This window comes from Mobula hypostoma, chromosome 11 (assembly GCF_963921235.1).
Source record: "Mobula hypostoma chromosome 11, sMobHyp1.1, whole genome shotgun sequence".
In the NCBI taxonomy this organism is placed as follows: domain Eukaryota; kingdom Metazoa; phylum Chordata; class Chondrichthyes; order Myliobatiformes; family Myliobatidae; genus Mobula; species Mobula hypostoma.
This window is the reverse complement of record NC_086107.1, coordinates 73170276-73190861: the sequence shown is the minus strand read 5'-3', so window position 1 is coordinate 73190861 and position 20586 is coordinate 73170276. Positions and strand designations below refer to the sequence as shown.

At 45.4% G+C, this 20586-nt stretch overlaps 2 protein-coding genes across 3 annotated transcripts in view; one reads left to right on the top strand and one right to left on the bottom strand.

Moving 5' to 3' along the window:
• Positions 1–18467, bottom strand: part of mtch2 (mitochondrial carrier homolog 2) — a 41953-nt gene extending 23486 nt beyond the window's left edge. The window contains exons 1-7 of one of the 2 annotated variants that reach the window (XM_063062253.1): positions 18340–18467; positions 4870–4954; positions 3615–3739; positions 3030–3056; positions 2273–2329; positions 1275–1332; positions 1135–1186 (exon numbers count right to left, since the gene is read on the bottom strand). In XM_063062253.1, the coding sequence (XP_062918323.1) occupies positions 1135–1186; positions 1275–1332; positions 2273–2329; positions 3030–3056; positions 3615–3739; positions 4870–4954; positions 18340–18426 (491 nt within the window). In that variant the 5' untranslated portion in view covers positions 18427–18467. The remainder of the gene's footprint in view (positions 1–1134; positions 1187–1274; positions 1333–2272; positions 2330–3029; positions 3057–3614; positions 3740–4869; positions 4955–18339) is intronic. The other variant, XM_063062254.1, reaches the window with a different exon arrangement.
• On the top strand, positions 12004–12855 carry LOC134354324 (acidic phospholipase A2-like). Its single transcript, XM_063063258.1, has one exon. The coding sequence runs from the start codon at positions 12111–12113 to the stop codon at positions 12534–12536; it is 426 nt and encodes a 141-aa protein (XP_062919328.1). The 5' UTR covers positions 12004–12110; the 3' UTR covers positions 12537–12855.
• Positions 18468–20586: the final 2119 nt, after the last annotated feature.

Sequence of the window (20586 nt, the reverse complement as noted above, 5' to 3'; positions counted from 1 at the left end):
TAAATTGGAGTACATATTTAAACCATGACCCCCAATTCTAGTTTTTCCACAAGTGAAAACATCCTCTCTACATCCACCCTCAAGATCGTAAGTTTTCATTCAGTCCACTCTCACTCTTCTCATCTCCAAGCAGACACAAGCCAAGCCTGCCCAGTCTTCTCTGAATAAGCCATGCTTGTGTGCGAGTTCGACACTGCAGATGTGCACATGCTCCTGAAACAGTATGTCATACCTGCGTACAGATTGCTGAATTAACATGCTGTGCCCATGTGAATGTTCCTGAATTCATATGCCATGCCCATGAGGACACTTGAGTTAATATTCTGTGCCTGTGTGCAAAATCCTAAATTAACATGCTGCACAAATGTCCACAGTTTTGAATCGATATGCCTGTGAGCACACACCTGAGCTCCTGTGCCATGCTTGGGCAAGCACTCCAGTGTATAAACAGGAGCATCGATACAGTTGTTCATTAAATGCTCTTGAATTCACATCATCACTATGTGCACACACTCAGTGACAGGCTGTGTCTCTACTGCGTTGCCAAATACATTATAGATGCCAACATGATGTGTGCACTTTGAAAATGATTATGCCTTGGATTTTGCATTTTAAATCTGGATGTGGCTATGCACATTCTCCAGAGTTTGATGTTGTGACTGTGCACTACAAATGTGCTGAGTCTACGGACATAGTCATGGAACACTGCTGATGAGGGTGAATTATAATTTGGAGGCAATTTCAGATACTTCCAGGTGCTGTGGTTTCCTTGCCTCTTCCAAGACATACCGGTTAGTAGGTTAATTGGTCATTGTAAATTGTCTTGTGATTAGACTAGGGTTAAATTGGAGATTGCTGGGCTTACTCCACACTGTATCTCAATAAAATAAAATAAAATATAAGCATTTCCACCAATGCACAACACTGGCATGTATATGGTTGGTGGAATGCCCTCTGAGTGAGTCATAAATTACTTTTATTCCATGAACTGAGAGGCAAATTTGCTGCAGTCACTTCCAGCATGTCCTAGGTGCTCAATGTTTCTTTATCATCTAGTGAGGGAAACATTCATCACATTTGGATCACCACCAGCTTCCCGAGCCTATCCTTGACCAGTCAATTCTCTGCACTCACCTGTACTTAGTTTCCTGTCCAATGAACTGTATCATACATCTCAAGGTAATCACTGTAATGAAACAACTTCACATTACACCTCTGTGCATTCTTCACTGATGCAATATAGTAAATGTAGTTAAAGGCAGCAGCAATCTTACCATGGAAGGGGTGGGTGACAATAGTGGCTGTGGAGCGAGCAATCATCTCCCGCGTTGTCTAAAGACAAAGAAAATACTTATTTTAAAAGCACAGATGTCCCATTGCTCAAACCTCTTATGGCCCAGTCAGCAGAAGTTAAACTGCAGAGGGAGTTACATTCGACCTAACCTGTGTTGTAATTAATTTATAGTCCTGCAAAGTTGACGGTTATGATAAGATTCATCCCCAATACCCCCACTACTGTTAAAGAAACATTAACAGGGGGTGGACATTGAGGATTTGATGAGGACTGACTTGATAATGATATTGAAGATTAGATAAAGGTGACGGGTAGGGGTATTGCTTACCTTATATGAGGTAAGGACTGGTTTGACGAGGAAGAGGTAAATTCTGCTTAAAGGTTGAAATATAATGTGATAGAAGAACTGACCATGGTACATCAACAAACAGAGGGCTTGGAGCGGACCAGTCTTAACAAACAGAGGGCTCGGAGCGGACCAGTCTTAACAAACAGAGGGCTCGCAGCGGACCAGTCTTAACAAACAGAGGGCTCGCAGCGGACCAGTCTTAACAAACAGAGGGCTCGGAGCGGACCAGTCTTAACAAACAGAGGGCTCGGAGCGGACCAGTCTTAACAAACAGAGGGCTCGGAGCGGACCAGTCTTAACAAACAGAGGGCTCGGAGCGGACCAGTCTTAACAAACAGAGGGCTCCGAGCGGACCAGTTTTAATAAAACTGGCATTCATCGTTTCATTTGGATAGTCAAGTGGTATTGATAAGGATCAATAGCACAATCAGGGCTATAAGGAATAACTGCAATGCAGGAGTACATAGTTATGCAGTACTGTGTCTCTACATAGTACATCAGCAACAACATTTGATTCTCTTTCAGTCCTGCAAATAGTACTTTTTCCTGAAAGTATGTTAAAAATTAGAGGAATGGTTCCTTGTTTCATTGTCCTGGATAATGAGCTTCAGCAGGCCAGCCAAGCTTACCTCTTCAAACACACGATACAATGAAGATGAACCTGCAAGCTTTCCCAATTCTAAGCACTGCAAGGAAAAATAAAAACTATCATTGGTAAGTAACCAGTGCAGTGAAGGTCTGCAAAGTACTAGTGTTCATTACATTCACGAGGGGAACTCTTGAATTGTCAGTTGGCTTACGTTATATCTAGCTTTACATCAACAATCAACTGAAGAAAACTTATGGAAAGAGGCACTAGTTTGCCATTTTGAAAAGATGTATTCACACCAATGAAAGTTAAAGAATAGATTGCAAACAAGAGGTCCAGTTGGTTTACAAGCAAAATAAGACATCCTGCAGTCTGCTCAAACAGATGGTGTGGTCTTGCATACAGCATAATGGACACACATAACAAGGTTGCAGACTGAAGTAGGGCGATTTTGGCATAGGAAATGAATTCCATGAGCCAAGGACAATTGCTCCTGATGAGAAATAATGGTGATTGAGTGTCTATGAAAAAAGAACCAATTTCAGAAACAGCCTACTTAGTAAATGGACAAGTCTCAAGGTTTTTACTGAGAGCCCAAGGTAATGGATGAGAGATCTGTTTCCCTTCCCTTTAAATCAGTGTAGTTGCTTAAATGGATGACTCAGTGTCATGTGGCTCCTGATGACAGCTTCTGTCTGTTCCTTCACACATTCTTTTCTACAGAAGGTCAGCTATTTTCATCTGCAATAACACAGAGACACAACTAGAAAGAGTTCAACTGCAAAGCAGACACTCACCTCAGTAACTTTTGTATCATGGTAGTGCTGTAACAAAACGAGACAGAGTGAGAGAGGAAGGGACTGCAGAACAACTGAGGATATGTCTGTAAAGGAAGTGGTCATATTCAGCTAGCAGTTCAATTCCTAGTCTACTAGCAGCTCCTTCCCAGGCTTTGAGCATCCCAGCTCCCCAGCCTCGTCTACTTGTGGAGTACGTTACACTGTTAAGTATGCACGGAGCAAGAACAATAGAGTAGTAGACTAAACGTTTTTACTAAGGCATGTTAATAATGTTACATGCTTACATTGTTGGAGCTATGAAGCAGGTCTGCTGAGGCGAAGAGACATGCACACTTGAAAACCCACATGAAAAGGGAGAGCTCTCCATGCATAGGAGGCCAAATTGATTCACCGCCCAATCAATCAGCGCATGCATACTTGCAACATTCTCACAATCCATCCAATGCAGATCAGTGCATACTAAGCCAGCACACTGGGTGACAGACATAGCTTACTGTGAGAAGAGCCATGAACTTGTCATGGGATACCGCCCAACATTCCCTGATGCAGTGACTAGTATAGTAGTACGACTCCTCGGCTCACCATTGATAGTGTACTCACTTGCAGCACCTTGCTATGTACGACCGTCCCAATGGTACCTGCACACAGCCGGGGAACTAGGCCTTTAAAAAGGCCTCGCTTTCCATCAATTTTCACAATGTGCTTGGCTGCAAGACAAATGACAATTAAGTATCAATGCTATTGCAAGTAATGTTTACAACAATAGAAGAATATTGTCAGGATGCAAAACAAGAATTTGCATTGCTGATTCATAGCAACCTCACTCTCTTTACATTGAAGGACAGTTAAACAGGTGTATAATGTCAAACTCCCTCTACAGTGCCCACCAAGGATCACTATGCTCAGCTTGAGCTTCCTTCAGGCTGTCCATCTCACATTGCCAGGGCAGACACAGCATAAACAGTTATAATGCCCTGGTTAAGATTTCTACTGTTATGGTGTAGGTATTTCATTTTAGCAGTTTTCTGTAAAAGATGTGTCCTGCTGGTACAGTATTTTGGTTTTGGCTAAAGGAACCATGTTGTTCAACTTAGGAATGTTGTGTCAATCAGGATGGTACGATCAAAAGAAAATTCTAGAGAGACGTGTCGGACAGTGGTTGGTTTCTCGGTCTTTCGGTGGGAGATGTGGAGAAGAGTGTATTTGGGAGGATGCCTAGAGGATCTGATCCGAAGGGGAGACCCTAATGTAAGGAGTGCTTCACGACACGAGGGAGTCCATGAAGGGGAAGCTCTTTCTGTGATTGGTGATGAGAATACATCACCGTGAGTAAAGCTGTACACCCGACCACCACAGACACGACACGAGCTCCAATGACTATGTGCATATTTACACTGGTTTAATTGTAATGGGCCTTTTTTTAACGTATTAACTGTTTGATAAAGCTGAAATTGATAAACATACTTTCTTTGTAATTTTATACGGTGCACAATCTATTATTTCTCACCGAACAATAATTATGTATGGACAGCATTTACACAGAATTCACTCAAATCAAGATTACTTTAATTAGAATTCTCAATGTTCCTGTTTTGTTGAACCCTAAATCATACCAACCCTAGACGTATATTGTTTATGAAATGTGGCCTTCTCACTACTGAGTGACGTGGCTGTTAGCAGAGTTAGGTAACGAGCCAAGTTTATATATGAGCCCTGGTGAAAGTGTTACACAGTGAAAACGCTAGCTACCCTGTGGCTAAGGATATCCAAAACGCAGGAACCTTAGCAAACAGCAATCTGCAGGACATTCAGTATTCTAATTTACTTTGATACTTACCATAAGCAAAGAGCCCAGGCAGCTGGAAAACAGGCCGTCCGAAGATGTTCCGGCCTGGAGTAGGAGGCAGTGGTTCATGACCAACCTAACAACAAGAGAAAGACAACTTTATCAGGTTGACCTGCGAGCCACCACCTCAATGATGAGTCTTTCTTCACATCATAAATGCTAAACATCCCACGGTACTCTTCCACGGAATATTGAGGAAAGTGTTGACAATAACCTGGACAACATTTATTCTCCTGTAATGTTTACCCCTGTACCACTGGTGGAAACTCAATTGTGTAGGCACTGGCTGCTGCATTGCTTACATGAAAACCTCTAGCCATATTATTTCCATTGCTCTGTCCTGCCCGTAGTTTTGGAGGTGCTAAAGAATTACGTCTTTTTACAACTTATACATCTAATGAGCGTCAGTAATGACACAGCCAGCTAGCTCTGTGACAGGCCACCATTGAGCAAGACACAATAAACACATAGCTACTTAAAATAGCCTGGTTTAAAGAGTGACACTTTTATTTTCTGTCCCCATAATTGCTATGGTAGAGTGCACTTAACCAAGATCAGGTCCCACCCACACCATGCATTGCTGCCAGGACTGGACCTTCAATATTACATCTGCTCATGCTCTCTCACTCCCATTTTGCATGCTCACTTCTGATATACAGCACAATTAGCATCTCTCAAACGTGGCTTACGGTCACGCCTGTGGCAGGATGCTGTCTTGAGTACCCATACGTCCTTGCTGTGCCAACATGTAGCTCTGCACCACCATCCACCTGCTCTCCTTGTTCCACATCCCCAGGACCTCACACATTGTCCACCGTCTCCCAACATGCATCCAGGCTTGCACCTAAAATGTGTCTGCAGTGGAACAAGGTTTGTGTGGTTAGAGAGGGCCATATACCTCTCCCTTGCTGCACATGGACAGGGATTAACGATACCTAGGTAGGGCAAATGTAAGGAGACGGTTCAAGACCCTTAACAGTGTTGCTGAGCAGAGAGATCTTGGGGTCCAAGTTCATAGCTCCTTGAAAGGGGCCACAGGCCAATAGAGTGGTTAAGAAGGCTCAGGGAATGCTTGTTTTTATTAGTCGAGGCATTGAGCTCAAAAGTCACTAAGTTATGTTAAAATTTTATAGAGTTCTGGTTGCCCCACTGTAGGATGGATGTTCAGGCTCTGGAGAGTGCAGAAGTGGTTAACCAGGGTGCTTGCCTGGTTTAGGGGACATGTGCTATCATGAGAGACTGGACAAAGCTTGTGTTGTTTTCTCTGGAGGCCGAGGGGAAATCTAATAGAGGTTTATAAAATTATGAGAGGCATAGAGAGAGTAGACAGGGAGTGCTTTTTTCCCCCAGGGTAGAAATGTCTAATACCAGAGGGCATGCATTGAAGGTGAGAGGGGGTAGATTCAAGGAAGATGTGAGTGGTAAGTTTTGTACTCAGAAAGCTGTGGATGCCTGGAACGTGCCATCTAGTATGGTGTTAGAGGCAAATACATTAGGGGCTTTTAAGAGATCTTTAGATAGGCACGTGAATAAGAGGAAGATGGAGGGATATGGGCATTGAATAGGTAGGTGGGATTAGTTCTGGAGATTTTTTGATTTACTTTTTAGCTGGCTTGGCACAACGTTGTGGGCAAAGGGCCTGTTATTGTGCTGTACTATTCTATGATCTGCATTCTAAGTTCAAATAGGACTTTCCTCTATCCTAGACTCAGCCAATGATTTAACACACCCAAAACAGGTATCTATTACCAACTGGCTGGTAGAGTAAATCTGGGACCCTCTTTCCGAGAAAGCAGCTGAGGCTGGGGGGAGGGGATGGGGGTCAACTAAATATTTCAAACCCATGATTAACAGATATTAAGACATTAAGCAGGAATGGAGTTAAGGTAATGGAGTAAGCCAAGATCTCAAGGAATGAGGGAACCAGCCCTATGGGTTGAATGGCTCATTCCTGTCTTCACACCTAGATTTTGTTGTGTAGCTCTTTCGATGAAACAAGTTAACCCCAATCCCGTAAATTCCTGTTGACATTGAAGCATTCTCATTCCTAAAATACCTGAATTAATGATTTCTGCAATGTGACTGGATTAAGGATTTCAAATAACTTTGTTGTTAAATGTATTAATGAGGTAATGACTTTGCTGATTAATGAGTTTGTTCAAATAAGATAGATATTTTATTGATCCCAAAGGAAATTACAGTGTCAAAGTACCATTACAAGTGCACAGAGATAAATATAAGAGAAGTAGAAAGAATTAAAAAAAAGTTGCCACAAGCAGTCTAAAAGGAGGGGATTATCACTTTCCCGGCTGTAGGCTGACTCATTGTAGAGCCTAATGGCTGAGGGTAAGAATGACCTCACATAGCGCTCTTTGGAGCAGCACAGTAGTCTTAGTCTATCACTAAAAGTGCTCCCCTGTTCAGTCACGGTGGCCTGCAGAGGGCGAGAAACATTGTCCAGAATTGCCAGGATTTTCTGTAGGATTCTTTGTTCTACCACAGCCTCCAGTGCGTCCAGTTTGACTCCTATAACAGAGCCAGACTTTCTAATCCGTTTATTGAGCCTGTTGGCATCACCCGTGTTGATGTCTTTGCCCCAGCACACCACCACATAGAAAATTGTACTGGCAACAACAGACTGGCAGAACATGTGAAGGAAAGGCCTGCATACTCCAAAGGACCTCAATCTCCTCAGGAAGTAGAGGTGACTCTGGACTTTCTTGTACACAGCCTCTGTGTTGGTACTCCACTCTGCATCCCCCAGTACTTGTAAGTCCTCACCACATCTATGTCCTCACCATCAACAGTAACAGGGAGCAATGCAGGTTTAGTCTTCCTAAAGTCCATCACAATCTCCTTTGTCTTACTGATGTTGAGCTGCAGATGATTCAGCTTGCACCATTTGACAAAGTCCTCAACCAGGGCCCTGTATTCATCCTCCCGTCCTCCTTTCATACACCCAACTATCATTGAGTCATTAGAGTACTTCTGCAGATGACATCACTCAGTGTTCTATCTGAAGTCCAAGGTATACAGGGTAATCAGGAGGGAGCCAGTGCTGCTCATAGCCATGTCTGACACACAGCTCTGAAGGCACACAAACTGTGGTCTGTGTTAGTCCATTATCCAGGAATCAATGGAAGTGCCAATCTGCATTGAACAGAGCTTTTCCCCCCAGCAATGAGGGCTGTATGGTATTGAAGGCACTTGAGAAATGAAAAAACATGATCCTCGCAGTGCTGCCCTGCTTATCCAAATGGGAGTTGGTTCTCCTGGTAGGCAAACTGCAGGGAATCGAGGGCTGATTCGACCAGGGGTCGGAGGTGAGCCAGGACCAACCTCTCTAGGGTCTTCATGATGTGTGAGGTCAGAAGTCATTCAAGACTTTTGGTTGGCCCTTCTTGGGTACTGGGATCACACGTGATGTTTATTACACACACAGGATCCTTTCCAGGCTGAGACTCAGAATGAAAATGCGCTGAAGAACTCCACACAACTGCTCAGAACACTCCTTCAGGACGTTGGGGTTCACACCATCCGGTCCCAATGCTTTGCCGAGTCTGAGTTTCCCCAGAGACCTTCTCACCTGCTCAGCAGTGAAGGCGAGTCCATGATGTTTGGGGAGTTGGTGGAAGATGAAGATCGGGATGATAGCAGTTGTATGTGGGGGAGTTGGTGGAAGGTGGGGCTTGGGGAGGTGAAGATTGGGATGATAACAGTTGGTATGTGGAGGTGTGCATGGTAGGTGCAGGGCAAGGAAGGGATGTGGACAGTGGTGGCCTGTGTTATTCATCCACATGTTGAATTGGAGGGGGGTGGAGGGAGGAGGGGAGGCGTTGGTGCTGAGGGAGCATTGGGTGCCCCTGCACTGGTGTGCTGAGGGGAGCATGGACAGGAGGGCAATTGTCAAACCTCTTGAAGAATTGGTTTAACTCATTCACGGCTGCATTCCGAGGCTCTACAGCTAGGCTGATTGAAGCCGGTGATGTTCTTCATGCCGCTCCACACCTCCTGTGTGCTACTCAGCCCAAGCTTAACCTCCAGCTCTCTCCTGTATTCCTCTTTAGCCACCTTCATCATCTCCTTTAGCTCCCTTTGCACACGTTTCAATTCCTCCCTGTCTCCTGATTTAAAGGATCCCTCTTTGTGGTTGAGAAGAGCCTTTAGATCACTGGTGACCCATGGTTTGTTGTTATGGAAGCAGCAAATAGTCCTTGATGGTATTACAGTGTCCACACAGAACTTGATGAAGCCAGTGATGCAATCAGTAAGTCCGTTAATGTCCTCCCCATATGGTTCAGAAAGCACATTCCAGTCAGTAACCTCAAAGCAGCCCTTCAAAGCCTCTGAAGACCATTTCTCTACTATCTTAGTGGCAACAAGCTGTTGCTGTACTTTGGGCTTATACAAGGCCATGAAGTGAACCAGGTTGTGATCAAATCTTCCAAGTGGGGTGACAGCTGTGGAGCTGGGTGTATCTTTAACATTTGCATACAAGAGATCCAGCTTTGCTTCCTCTTGTATGACAGTTGACAAACTGATGGAAGGTGGAGAGGGTTGTTGAGATAGAAACATGGTTGAAGTATCCCCTTACTGCAATGAACACATCGGTATTGAGGCTGGAGTCTCGCAATGGTAGGGTGTATGACATCAGACACTGAATGTGGAAGGTAAAATGTAGACAACGAGCGATATGGCATAGCTGATCCCATGTGGTAGATAAAATGGTCGCATATTCACAGCAAGCGGTTTCTGTCCAGACTGCAGATTCGTTCTTTTACAGAAATGTGACCGGATTACACCATCTGTTGTTCACAAGCACAGCAAGCCCACCTCCCTTCCTCTTACTGCACTGTAGATTAACTATTTGCTCGTAGCCTTGAAAACCCATTCACAGTAGTGTTGGAATCTGGGATTTGCTCGTGTAACCAGGTTTCAATGAAACCCAATACACCTGATATTCATTCTGTGTCCTTGCGAGCACTGCTAGTTCCTCCATCTTATTTGCCAGTGATCTTATGCTCCCCATAATGACAGGCGGGAGATATGGTTATATCTCCGTCTTTTGTTGCGTCGCTTTTCACCCAATCTGCAGCCTCGGTATCTCCCTCTCAGCTCGTCCAGAATAACTGATTAAAACTTATAATGGTTAGAAAATATGCAGTTAAGAGTAAAGAAAAAAAAGCAAGTATGTCAAATATGCTGGGCATGATGGTGATGTTATCTATTGTACACAGTTTTAACTTTGTTGGAGGAATTGATGCTGTAAACTGCCTTGTTAAAATTTCCCTCATTGTTTGAGAAATGGTTTCCACCAATACCATCCTTACTTAACTTCTTTCCCATTTCAGAATGAAACTTAATGGGTGAGGACAGTGTTCTAACAAGCTGGGGCAGAACAACCAGTCTCTCCAAGTAATAGCCAAATAGAAAACACAATTATTTCATTATTCATGCTGAAAATTACTTCTAATTGTAAATTACTTCATACACAGCCAGTTTTCATATCAGGATGGTGCTGTTTGTAAATGAATTCTGGTCTTAGTTTTAGCCTGTAGAAATTGGCACTTTCCAATCTCATTTGAGACAATGATTTACTGAGAGTAGATACGGAACACAGTGCAGCAGACAGAAAATGATGTGTCAGTTTGCTTTTGGGCTGACTATGACAATAATCCTGAGTGCAAAGATCACTGGTCTCTCTTGAATTAAATACAGACACGTGGGCAAGATCACTCTGTTACCCATTTCTGCTGCTTTAATTGTGCAGAAGCAGCTATGATCTCGTTTTCAGCTGAATCAAATAATGAAAACCCCTTGCTGCATTGGAAAAAAATTTGCCAAACTCAGGATGTAACTTTCTAACTATAGCAAACCCAAACATGATCTGATTCTATGGATATGATTACTTGTGTCAACATTTTTTTAAAATTACATACATTTCTCCTGTGGTTTTATTGAGCTCTGCCCCTAACATTAAATACATTCTTGACAACCACAGTGGCTGATACTAAAGTAAGAGTTCTTTGGCTGGAGGGATCCAGGTGGGGAAGAGGTGGGAGAAACATGGGAGATGGAATTAAAAGTCAAAGGAGGACAGCTGCCCTATGTGGAGATCGGTCTTCAAGCTGCACTTATGACAGATGAAAACTCAACTGAGAAAAGCAAAATAATTTCCAACCAAGAACAGCAAAGACAGTGAAACCATATACTGTGGCAGACAGTAACACGTTTCAGGACAAAACTATAATCATAGTAACTTCTTTTTGGAGCACTTTTCACACAGACGATGTACTTCAAACAATGGCATAAAGCACAAATATGAAACTAAAAGACAAGATGTTAGTTAAAAGCAATAAATAGGTTTATTACCTATTAAAACTAAATAAATAGGTTTTGAGCTGGTGTTTAAAGCTTCAGCTGAGCCTGTCATCATCTTTTGGGGGAGATTGTTTAATTTAAGAAACTGACAGAAGAAGACCTGAGAGCTCGAGCAGGATTATAAAGTCAAAGTGATTCTGTGATGTACTCCAGTCCCAGGACACGGTGTGATATCTGCCTCTCAGGATTGGGAATGGAATGTTCTCTAGAAGCCACAAAGTGTCAAGAAGAGCGTGCACAATTAGAACCACCAGGACTGCTCAGAATATACATTCCACAGGCAACAATAACCCAACCAAATATACCAACACCCAAAGCTCTAATACCGATTTAACTGCTTGAAAAAGGAACAGCAGCAGCAAATAAGAGGAGTGGGAAGCCCATGAAAAATGCACTAACTTCACATTTATAATTTCAAGGTACAGGAACCACTTCATTTTTTTTTGCCTAACACTACCTGTGTTCATTTTCACACCCGCTCATAAATACAATCAAATAGTTTTTAGACAATTTTCACCCAAAAGAAACATAAAGGCTGTTCTTTTCTTGACTCAGACCTGCACAAATAACCTGGACTGCTTAGAATCAATTGCACTGGTCAGATAAAAACAGATTTCGGTGAATGAGAGATGTCAGAAGGGCGGGCCAAGGATCACATGATGCATGGAATGGGAGGACAGATAAACAGCACTGAATATAAGCCTGGAAAGCACAGTTACAGAGAGTGAGCAGACGAGATGATGAAGGGGCTCTCAGCATGGGTTTTGTGTGCGATCTGGCTGTGCCATTGCCCCAGTGCTGAGCCAGGTCAGTCTTTAGTCCGGGACCGGGCGCGACGAGGGCTCATAGACATGGCAGTGACCTTGTGGTGTTACCGCTCCAAGCTCAGAATCTCCCTCCTCAAGCTCCACAATTATGGCTGCTACTGTGGAACTGGGGGCTCCAGCAGGCCTGTGGACCAGGTGGACCACTGCTGCTTCCTGCATGACTGCTGCTACTACCATACCAGGGTGACCCTTGGCTGCCACAGCCACGTCAAGTGGGGTCTGTACAACTACACATGTCAGAAAGCACAGACAGAGTGCAAGGGGCAGACTGTGTGCAACAGGATGTCATGCGAGTGTGACCGGGCTTTTGCAGAGTGTTTGTCGCGGGCGAAGCCAAATGATCTGCACTACTTCTACAAGGCCAGGTTCTGCAAGGAGAACAAATCTGTTTGCCCGGACATCTTTCCCAACTCCTCAACTATCGTGGACTGGATTAAACAAGGCATCTAAGTCTAAGGCAACTCCAGCTCCTGGATGCATTGCTTGTTCAAACCAGCCTGTTGCATCAGGTCCACAATGAAGTGACTGTTTCAGTGGTCGCAGAGGTGACACAGGGAAGAGCACTCAGTAAGGTGACCGAGCGTGCAGACACTGACAGTGCCTACAAGGCATCATTTTATACAAGATACAGATTTTAGTAGCCATGGAACACTGTATTACTGCACAATTTTCAGCTTCTGTAATTTGTATTAACATACAGTGTATCAGTCTCAAAGTTGGTGCTGAGATGAAGCAATAGTTGGTATTAGAATGCATTAAATACATCATGTTGTAGGGTCTGATGCCATGTTTGTTCTACAGCTAACTGTTAAACTGACGGGTAAATTGAAACTTGTTGCGCAGCAGAAATCAGCTAAGATTCCTGCTACATTGTACATACTTTAAAGGGAGATGAAAGCATAAAAAAACAGAGAAACAACTTAAACCACTTATCAGGTCAGGCAATATCTGGAATGAGGAAGAAAGAGTTACAAGTTGAAGACTTTCCAAGAACTGGAAAAGAAAAGGAATGCAAACAACAGGAATTCGGCAGATGCTGGAAATTCAAGCAATTCTTCGTCCTGAAATGTCGACTGCACCTCTTCCTAGAGATGCTGCCTGGCCTGCTGCATTCACCAGCAACTTTTATGTGTGTTCAAAGAAAAGAAATGAGTGAGTTTAAGCTGCAGGAAGGCTTGGACTGGGACGGACAGAACAAAACCAGCATCTCTGCTGGGATGTGTGAGGGAGGGTCGGGAGGAGAAAAACAAGTTGTGTCATGCATAGCAGAGCTGCTGGGGATCTAGAAAAATGTTGGCAATGCCCAGAAATGTCAGTGGAGTGAGAACATCAGAATTAATATTATAGATACCTTATAAAAGAGTTGGCCAGGCCTGATACAAACAGACAAAGCTGAAAGGGTTAAATTTGAAACCGAGTCAAGTCCGAAATGCTGCATTGTGCCCTGCCAGGCTTCACTGGAGTAAGGTGGAAGACACAAACAGATGGGTCAGAGTGCGATGGAAATATCAAGTGAACAGGCAAAAGGAAGCCTGGGGTCACTCCTACAGATTGAAATGGGGATCACTCAATCTGTGTTTGGTTTCTCAGCTGTCGAGGAGACCACAATGCAAGTGAAAGTGAGGACATGGAGAACTCTGTCCAAGTGAGGGAGTGAGAGATGGTATGTGAGAAATGGATGACATACAGTCAAAGGCTTTGTCACCTCCAGTAAAGGGAATCCTTGGAACAAAACTAGACACCTCAGTGTTGTAAACAACAGGAATTCTGCAGATGCTGGAAATTCAAGCAACACACATCAAAGTTGCTGGTGAACGCAGCAGGCCAAGCAGCATCTATAGGAAGAGGCGCAGTCGACGTTTCAGGCCGAGACCCTTCGTCAGGACTAACTGAAGGAAGAGTGAGTAAGGGATTTGAAAGTTGGAGGGGGAGGGGGAGATGCAAAATGATAGGAGAAGACAGGAGGGGGAGGGATAGAGCCGAGAGCTGGACAGGTGATAGGCAAAAGGGATACGAGAGGATCATGGGACAGGAGGTCCAGGAAGAAAGACAAGGAGGGGGGGGTGACCCAGAGGATGGGCAAGAGGTATATTCAGAGGGACAGAGGGAGAAAAAGGAGAGTGAGAGAAAGAATGTGTGCATAAAAATGAGTAACAGATGGGGTACGAGGGGGAGGTGGGGCCTTAGCGGAAGTTAGAGAAGTCAATGTTCATGCCATCAGGATGGAGGCTACCCAGACGGAATATAAGGTGTTGTTCCTCCAACCTGAGTGTGGCTTCATCTTTACAGTAGAGGAGGCCGTGGATCGACATGTCAGAATGGGAATGGGATGTGGAATTAAAATGTGTGGCCACTGGGAGATCCTGCTTTCTCTGGCGGACAGAGCGTAGATGTTCAGCAAAGCGGTCTCCCAGTCTGCGTCGGGTCTCACCAATATATAAAAGGCCACATCGGGAGCACCGGACGCAGTATATCACCCCAGTCGACTCACAGGTGAAGTGATGCCTCACCTGGAAGGACTGTTTGGGGCCCTGAATGGTGGTAAGGGAGGAAGTGTAAGGGCATGTGTAGCACTTGTTCCGCTTACACGGATAAGTGCCAGGAGGGAGATCAGTGGGGAGGGATGGGGGGGACGAATGGACAAGGGAGTTGTGTAGGGAGCGATCCCTGCGGAATGCAGAGAGAGGGGGGGAGGGAAAGGTGTGCTTAGTGGTGGGATCCCGTTGGAGGTGGCCGAAGTTACGGAGAATAATATGTTGGACCCGGAGGCTGGTGGGGTGGTAGGTGAGGACCAGGGGATGTGGCCTTTTATATATTGGTGAGACCCGACGCAGACTGGGAGACCGCTTTGCTGAACATCTACGCTCTGTCCGCCAGAGAAAGCAGGATCTCCCAGTGGCCACACATTTTAATTCCACATCCCATTCCCATTCTGACATGTCTATCCACGGCCTCCTCTACTGTAAAGATGAAGCCACACTCAGGTTGGAGGAACAACACCTTATATTCCGTCTGGGTAGCCTCCATCCTGATGGCATGAACATTGACTTCTCTAACTTCCGCTAAGGCCCCACCTCCCCCTCGTAGCCCATCTGTTACTCATTTTTATGCACACATTCTTTCTCTCACTCTCCTTTTTCTCCCTCTGTCCCTCTGAATATACCTCTTGCCCATCCTCTGGGTCACCCCCCCCTTGTCTTTCTTCCCGGACCTCCTGTCCCATGATCCTCTCGTATCCCCTTTTGTCTATCACCTGTCCAGCTCTCGGCTCTATCCCTCCCCCTCCTGTCTTCTCCTATCATTTTGCATCTCCCCCTCCCCCTCCAGCTTTCAAATCCCTTACTCACTCTTCCTTCAGTTAGTCCTGACGAAGGGTCTCGGCCTGAAACGTCCACTGCGCCTCTTCCTATAGATGCTGCTTGGCCTGCTGCGTTCACCAGCAACTTTGATGTGTGTCACCTCAGTGTTGTGTCATCTGTGTGGAAAGCTTCATTGTCAGAGCAGATACTACAAAGATTGAAGAACTAGGAGAAAAGAACAACATTCTTCTAGGAAGTAGGATGGGAATAAGCGTAGTTCAGACAGCTGAAGATTTTCACCTGCTTGTAAAGAATGTTTGCCGTAAGACAGAGACAGAAAAATCCAGAATTGGAAGATGAAAATTAGCAGTGCAAGTAATTAATTTTTTGAGTTCTGTATAATTGCAGAAACAGAACCAATTGTTACCAAGGGAACTGCTGGTAACAGTTACCAATGGCGTGAGAACTGAGGGACAGGGCCCTGACTTGGCCTAAAATAAGTTATATTCCATATATCCCACAAAAAGCCAGACTTGGTTTGTGCCCAAGTTACACCTTGCAACTGGACCTGGAGAGCAGATGTTTATTGCTAATACATCCTGCAACGAAGACAGAGAGATTCAAGAAAGGGCATAGACAAGGTGAGGGCAGAGTAGAAACTAAAAGGTCGTAGCTCTCGAAGGTTAACTCTGTCTCTCATTCCACAGCCACTGCCTGGTCTCCTGGGTATTGCTGATATCTGTGTTTTAATTTCAGACTTTGAGCAGCTGATTTAAAAAAAAATTCAGGCCTACTGGCATCAAGGCAAATCACAACCATTCACTGCCAAGCTCTCTCAATGCATGGCATGTGGGTAAGGTGTCAGAAACTACACAGGTAGCTTAGTTCCTTCAGCAAGAGATAGGCCAGTTTCTAGCACTCACTTTACATATCAGGGAGCCTGTCATCCAACCAATCTGCTCATTTTTGGGAAGGTGAGAGGAACCACAGTGGAAACCAGTGTGGGTGCAGCGACAGTGTGCAAACTCTACCCAGACTGCACCTGAGGTCAGGATAGAAACTGGGTCTCCAGCACTGTGAGGCAGCGGCCCTACTACCTGTGTCACGCTACCGCCTTTAAACTCACTGGCACAAACAGAAGCAAGAATCCTGCACACTCCAGAGGCAAAACACCACACATGCGAAAATAAAAACAGAAAAATACCAGAAATATGTAGGAGGTCAGGAGGCATAATTAGAGAGAAAACCAAATAATATTTCAGATTGATAATTTTTTAAAGATCTTTGACTTTGAGAAAATTAAATCAAAGATATTTTGAGTTGAGATAAAGTAAGGAGGCTAGAGAAAACAAAAAGGGAGGTTCATGACAGGGCAGAGACCAAGGTTTGAGTGTCTGTAGGAAGTGTTACCATCCACCTTATCAATACCTCTCATAGTTTTAAACACTTCTTTAAGGACACCCCTCAGCCTCCTGCACATCTTGGGCACTCACCAACTCCCCGAATCAAGAATCCCACAAATTTACTGAAGCATGGACTGGTATATGTTCCCCAAGCCCTCAATTTTACAGACTTGACTCTGCTTCAGCATTTGGAGCGTGGGCCTGAATGGTACATACTTTACCATCCACCACTCACCCACAGCGTGGAATTTCAAAGTGAATGCTTCAATTTGAACCTTCAGGTAACAGTATTAATGTTGCAATATGGATTTTCTTTAAACTCTTAGTCAAGCCAAATGGACAGGCAGAGCCTGTCTGATCCTATGACCTTGAGGCTAGAGGAGAAAATCTCCTTCTCTATGACCTTGAAGTAGGCCAAAAGCAGTTAATTACATTATTGCAAAACTCTTCTGAAAAATGTTTTCTAAATGCTCATAAGCAACAAAAGGCTTCTATAATGAAACAAAGCAATGTTAATGGAGTAAATTAGTGAGAAAGTGATGGGAGTCCATCACTTATCTGGGTCTCACAAAAATAACAAGAACAAGAAATTAAGAAGATGGGAAGGAGCCAAGTGTTCCGTCCTCATTGTTGCTGGGGTAATAAATAGCATCATCCTGTGTGAAGCAATTCCATAGCTGCAACAATGCACTTTTACTGTCTGCTGGAGCTGCAAGATTAGACAATAAATCCAGTATCAGGAGTCCAGTCTCTTAAAAGAACACCCCTATCAACACAGCACGACAACACATCCTCAGTGTTTAAACAGCACCCTCAGCCTTCCCCCAGCACTGTCCATCAGATTAGGAACGCTGATGGTGCGTCACCCAAAGCACTATGCCCACCACAACACAATACACCTGCAGCACTGCCATTAGGGAGGGGGGAATTGACAGATCATAATGCATCAGAGGTAATATTACTGGGAGAATTAAGGGGGTGCTGAGGACGTGAGACTGAACAAGGAAAACTGGAGAGAAAGGACAAAGAGGATCACCAAGAGCAGGGAAGACAAAAGCATTGGAACAACATGGGAATAAACACCAAAATGAGGGATGGGAAAGGATGGCTGGTCCCTTGTGGAGAGGAGGGGCAAAGGGTAAGCGATCACAGGGAGGGGAAAGGGGCAAAGGGTAGGAATCACAGAGAGGAAGAGCAAAGAGTGGAGTGACACAGGGATGGGAGAGGAGTAAAAGGTGCAGAGTCACAGGGATGCTGATGATGGTGAGGGGGTGGTTACAAGGAGCAGAAAGACAAAAAGCTAGAGGGTGGAGTTTACAGGGAGAGAAAGAGCACATGGTGGGGGGATTTACAGGGAGAAGAAGGGCAAAGGCTGGGAGGGGTTACTGGATGACGGTCACCAATTTGGGAGAGGCGAAGGGTGGGATCAAGTGGAGGTAAAGGGGTCATGTGGGATTGCTCAGGCCCGTTGTCATGGGGACTGCAACCCCGGCCCGCACTGCCACTATGAAGACCTGCCCTCCCACAAGATTTCTCCCCGGGGCCACTCACCTGAATCAGCACCTTGACATACATAAGCGGGTGTGACAGGACAGTGAGTCCCGCCCCAAGGTACAACTGGCTCAACGTGTCCGCCATTGCCGGCTCACCGAGCAGCGCCGGAACTGTGTCCCCGGCAGTGGGCGGGCTGCGGAAGTGACGAGCGGAACGTCGGGTTCTCTTCACGGGCGCGCTGGGGGGATTGAACCCGCCCCTTCCCCCTCCCCCTCCCCCTCCCCCTCCCCCTCCCCCTCCCCTCCCCTCCCCTCCCCTGCTCCTCCCTCTCCCCCTCTCTCTCCCTCCTCCTCCCTCTCCCCCTCCCTCTCCCTCCTCCAATCCCCCTCCCCCTCCCTCTCCCTCTCCCACCTCCAATCCCCCTCCCCTCATCCCTTCCTCCAATCCCCCTCTCCTCCTCCCTCCTCCAATACCCCTCCCTTCCTCCCCTCCTCCCTCCTCCAATACCCCTCCCCTCCTCCCCTCCTCCCTCCTCCAATATCCCTCCCCTCCTCCCCTTCTCCCCTCCACTCCCCCCACTTCTCCTAACTTTCCTCCCCGTTTCCCCCTCCCCATCAGTAAGTAATGTATGGGATGGTCAGCAACCCTTCAGAATCAGATTTGTTATCACTGACATATGTCGCGAAATTTATTGTTTTGAGGCAGCAACATTAATATAAGTTACACTGAGAAGAAGTGTAAAAAGAGAGCAAAAGTGAGTTAGTGTTCATGGACTGTTCAGAAATCTGATGGTGAAGGGCAGAAGCTGATCCTAAAATGCTGAATGTGTGTCTTCGGGTCTGTACCTCCTGGTTGATGGCAGCAATGAGAAAGCCCATGTCCTGGATGGTGGGGGTCCCTGCTGATGGAGTCTGCCGTATTGAGACATTGCCTGTTGAAGGTGACGGGGAGGCTGGTGCCCAGCATGGAGCTGACTGAGGTTACAATCCTCTTCAGCCTCCATACCAGATGGTGATGTAACCAGTCAGACTGCTCTCCATGGAAAAGCTTGAGAAATTCTCTCGAGTCTCCGGTGACATACCAAATCTCCTCAAACTCGGAATGAAATATAGCTGCTGGCGTGTGTTCTTCATAATTGTTGGGCCCAGGATAGGTCGTGACCACTGGGCTTTCTTCGGGTGCTCCGGCTCCCTCCCACATTCCAAAGGTGAATGAGTTAGGGCTGGTTGTGTTATGAGCGTGCTATGTTGACAATGGAAACAGCGACTCTTGTAGGCTGCCCCCAGGGCATCCTCAGGCTATGTTGGTTGTTGACACAAACAACACATAGTGGTATATGTTTTGATGCAAATAAAGCTCATTTAATCTAATCTTCAGAGTTGTTGACACCCGGGAATTTGAATCTGTTCATGGTTAGTGCTGACTCTTAATGAGGACGAGTGCGTGTTCTCACAACTTCCCCTTCCTGAAGTCCACACTCAGTTCTTTGGTCTTACTGGCATTGAGTGCAAGGTTGCTGTTGCAACACCACTCAACCAGCCAATCTGTCTTGCTCCTGGTCGCCATCTGATACTCTGCCAGCACCAGTTGTGTCATTGGCCGTTCACAGAGTGGCCTAGTGGTGCCACCACTGCTCCGTGCCTCTGGAGACCTGAGTTCGATCGCGACTCTGGGCACAGTTTGCTCCTGCTCAGTGTGACCACGCGGGGTTCCTTTGGGTGCTCCAGTTGCTTCCATGTCCCAATGACACGCCAGTTTGTAGGTTAAATGGCCTCTGGTATGTGGATATGTGGGTGAGTATATGGAGGGGGTGTGGTTGATAGGAATGTGAAGAGAATAAGATTATTAGGATTGATATAAATGGGTGTTTGATGGTCAGCTTGGATGGTGGGGCCTGAGGGCCTGTTTCTCTCCTCTATCCCACTGGTAATGCACCTTCACAGCATCTCTTTTTAATCATCCCTTTACTCTGACCTTTCTCTCTTTGACCTTTTCTTCGACAGCCTTCCTCACAGATTTCTCCTCTAACATTCAAATGAAAGTCACAGGCCTGAAACATTAACTCTGACCTTTCTCTTCAGGCACTCTCCGACATGCTGACAATTCATTCCACGCTTCCCACCAGTTACCAGTTTTGCGACTGGTTTGTAACTCAGTCGCATTTGTTTCCTAGACAGTTTGGTATTTATTGTGTGTTTTGCTGTTGACAAATGATGACAATTGTAATATGCAATTATACACTGGAATAGTAGGAAGCTATTCTTTATACATGAATCGGAATTGCACTGTACCACTGCACAGGTA